A 3,685-nucleotide genomic window follows, 5' to 3' on the forward strand; every position below is an offset into this window, starting at 1 on the left:
ACAGTGCTGGAGGGTGAGGGAGGAAATGCATGCGGGAACCACAGCTTTAATCAATATCTGACCCTCTGGAGATGGAAAGAAGTGATGTCATAGAGGGCATGAAACATAAAAATAGTCAGATTGAAGGATCAGTTGCTGCAACTGGAATTGGAAATGTGGGCCAGAGAGTGAAAAACTACTTTATTTAAATCAAATTATATTTACTGATTTATGTATTTATTTATTGGTTTATTTATTTGTTTGTTTGTCAAACATGGTTAGCTAACTAAAACCATTAACCATTAAAACATTTCTGTTACTTTAAATAAAATAACCATTAAAACATAAGCTTATTTTATTTCAGCTGGTTGCCAAGGCGACATTTTTTCGTTTTCGTTTAGTTCAATTTGAAGTTCCAAAATAACTAAAAATAAATTCTAATAAATAAAAATTCATAAAAAATATACATATTTAAAAAAAATGTAAACTTGAACTAAAATTAAAATGGAAACAGAAAATATAAAAATAAAATCTAATTCAAAATATTAACAAAAACTACAATACAGTTCGAATAGCGATGATATTAGTGTTTTTCTGATATGTTTCTAAAACACACTGAACTCATCTAATAATGCAGCAGTCATCGCGCATGCACATTAACGCGTGGCGGCGTCATTCTCTCTTGCTGTCGTGTGATTGGGTGAGGTTGGGCGACGTGTGATGAAGCACCAGAAGACCAGAGAGCGTAAGAGAGATGCCCACCCACCACAGGGCCATGTGCGTCTCACCGAATATTAGCTGCCCCAGAAACGCCTGTCCAGCAAACGCAAAATGAACAGGTCATCATCATGACATATAACATCAGTATACACTTTAACAAGCAGAAGACCTCTATCAGATTTAAACAAGATATAATACTAATAATTTTCTATGCTGAAATTGACTATTTTTATTTATTTTAGGTTAAGCTAAAGTAAAATAATAACATCATTTTAAATCAAATCAATATTTCATATCAATTTATTTATTTTGCATGTCTCTGTGCAACCTGAATTGACTTTTTCCATATATAGCACAATTAGTCAAACTTTCAAACAAAACACTAATGACACTAATGTTTTTGAAATTGTACTATTCTAAACAATGTCTGAAATGTAGTATTGTATTATCTGCTGCGAATCGCTTGCTGTATTCCTCATTTGTAAGTCACCTTGTTAGTCTGCTAAATGTAAATGTGCAATGATGATCTATAATAAAGTGATAAATGACCACATTTCTGAATTGTTTAGTTTAAGATTACTAGCAAAGGAAATAATATTAAAAAAAAATAATTGTTTAAAATTGTACTATTTTGATTACATTTTAATTTTTGGGTGTGCTGTTTTTTAGCTACAATAAAGTGATAAATAATCACTTTTCAGTTTTTTCAGTTGTCCAAATTGCTTAGGATTTTTAAAATGAGAAATTTTTTAAGATAATATTTTTTTAAATAATTATTTTAAATAATTCATCAGCTAGAAATCACTCTATTATTATTATTATTTTTCGTAAGTGCATTTTTTTTTATCTACAATAAAGTGATAATCACTTTTCTGTTTTGTTCAAGATTAAAAGCTAAGGAATTAAGAATAATTTTTTAAGATAATATTTTTTTAAATATTTAAAATATTTTATCAGCTAGAAATCACTATTATTTAGAATTTTTATTTTTTTGTGAGTGCAATTTTTATCTAATAAAGTGATAAATAATCACTTATATATCATTTTTTATAAGTAATCTTTCTAGTTTTTAATTATAAATAATTTTGTAAGATAATACATTCATTAAAATAATTATTTTTAAAAATTCATCAGCTAGAAATCACTTTATTATCTTTACATTTATATTTTTCGTGAGTGCATCTATAATAAAGTAATAAATAATAATTTTTCCAGTCATTCAAGATTACAAGCTAAGGATTTTATTTAAAATATATAGATAGATAGATAGATAGATAGATAGATAGATAGATCAAATAATTAATCAGCTAAATTCATCATTTGCATAATTCATCATTGCTCTATTTTTAATTATTTATTTAAATTTTTTGTGAGTGCAATTTTTATTAGATGCACAAACAAAAGACATTTGTTCATTTTTTTGCATTTGCATCGAATTGCACTCACAAAAAAATAAAATAATAAAAATGTAAAATTACATAAAGATTTCTAGCTTATGATTTTGTTCTTTATTGACAACTCCATGTGTTTTTAAAGATTCACAGTCCATGAGGAAAGTCAGACCTGAAGCTGTGCTGATACTCACAGACGAGATGAAGTTAGAGGCGGTGGTGGTCACAGTGGTGCGGGTGGAGGAGCACGAGCTGCGGAGAGCTTTGGCCAGGAACGTCCACATCACAGCGTTACAGGTGAACAGCAGACCTCCACACAGCAGTCGGAGAGGGATGTGCAGCTACAACACAATAAAGTGGGCCAATCACAAATCACTTACCACATACTGCAACATTCACAAGTCACACATGTCTAATAGGGTTCATATAAATGCACACTGGCGGTGTAAATATTAATGCTCAAAATTAGTTCATCAAAAGAGCGATTATAACACGTGCGCACGCTCTGCTGAAGGTCATGCGTGTCTGTCACGCAGCAGCAGCATCAGCATCCTCATCATCATCCCAGCAGATATGCAATAAATGTGAGTGTTATTTGAATCCTAACGAGACAGTGGTTGTGTTTTCACCAGTGTTTCACACTCACCCAGTCGCAGGCGCTCGTGTCGTTCTGCTGCGTGAATTTCCTCTGCTCGCCCCACGTCCGCAGACCCGTCTCACACACGCCCTTCAGGTAGTCGGTGCCGAGAGACAGTCTGGCGGAGGAGGACGCGACCGCGCCGAGAAAACCCGCCAGCAGCGCGTAAAGGACCCCGGGAAGCATGACGATCAGAGCGGAACTCCAGAAGACCCATCACACCTCATACAACTCCAGCACCGCGAGCGAAAACACTCCATCAGCATCACCGCTGCGAGGAAGCGAGCGGGTCAGGTGCATGCTGGGAAATGTAGTCCATGCGGCATTTTACGCATTATGTAAGTGAACATAAAACACCCTCGCTATTTAATTTGTCCAACAGTGGACACTCAATCAAACAACAAAAGACCAAAATAAAAAAAAAGGTCAATCACTGCTCTTACAAAATAATTTGTAAGTTTAATTGTAATGATTAATCTGTTTTAATTTACAGTTTATTCAATTTCTGTATAGGCTATTTCTGTACCTGTATAGGCTACTACTGTTAGACCTAAACGGTTTCCTAAATGAAATTCAGGTCCTGAGTTTAGTTAATAATATTGGTTAAAATGGGTCATATGATGCAATTTAAATTTTTCCTTTCTCTTTGTGTGTTACAAGCTCTTGGTGCATAAAGAAGATCTGTAAAGTTGCAAAGACTAAAGTCTCAAATCCAAAGAGATATTCTTTATAAAAGTTAAGAGTCAGCCAGGTCTACCTAAAACGGCTCGTTCTAACACGCCCCCACGTCTGCGTCATGATGTGGGAAGATTTGCATAACGCCGCCCAAATGTTCACGCAAAGAAAGAAGGCGTAACTTTTATTCTAGCTGTTGTATTGTTGCCGCCGCCACCATGTCGTGAAGGCGCTGTGTGCTTCGTGAAAGCGAAACTACTTTGTTTGGCCTTCCAAAAGAGGA

The 3,685-nt window shown here is 34.2% G+C and overlaps 1 protein-coding gene across 1 annotated transcript; it reads right to left on the bottom strand.

Annotated features, from left to right (window-relative positions):
- Positions 1–530: 530 nt before the first annotated feature.
- LOC107694774 (transmembrane protein 42-like) lies at positions 531–3,020 on the bottom strand. The gene is made up of 3 exons (XM_016494453.1): positions 2,737–3,020; positions 2,285–2,431; positions 531–792 (listed from the first exon to the last, which is right to left on the bottom strand). The coding sequence occupies exons 1-3, from the start codon at positions 2,911–2,913 to the stop codon at positions 652–654; spliced, it is 465 nt and encodes a 154-aa protein (XP_016349939.1). The 5' UTR covers positions 2,914–3,020; the 3' UTR covers positions 531–651.
- Positions 3,021–3,685: the final 665 nt, after the last annotated feature.

Source organism: Sinocyclocheilus anshuiensis, unplaced genomic scaffold (genome assembly GCF_001515605.1).
Source record: "Sinocyclocheilus anshuiensis isolate Anshui unplaced genomic scaffold, SAMN03320099.WGS_v1.1 scaffold1497, whole genome shotgun sequence".
NCBI classification, from domain to species: domain Eukaryota; kingdom Metazoa; phylum Chordata; class Actinopteri; order Cypriniformes; family Cyprinidae; genus Sinocyclocheilus; species Sinocyclocheilus anshuiensis.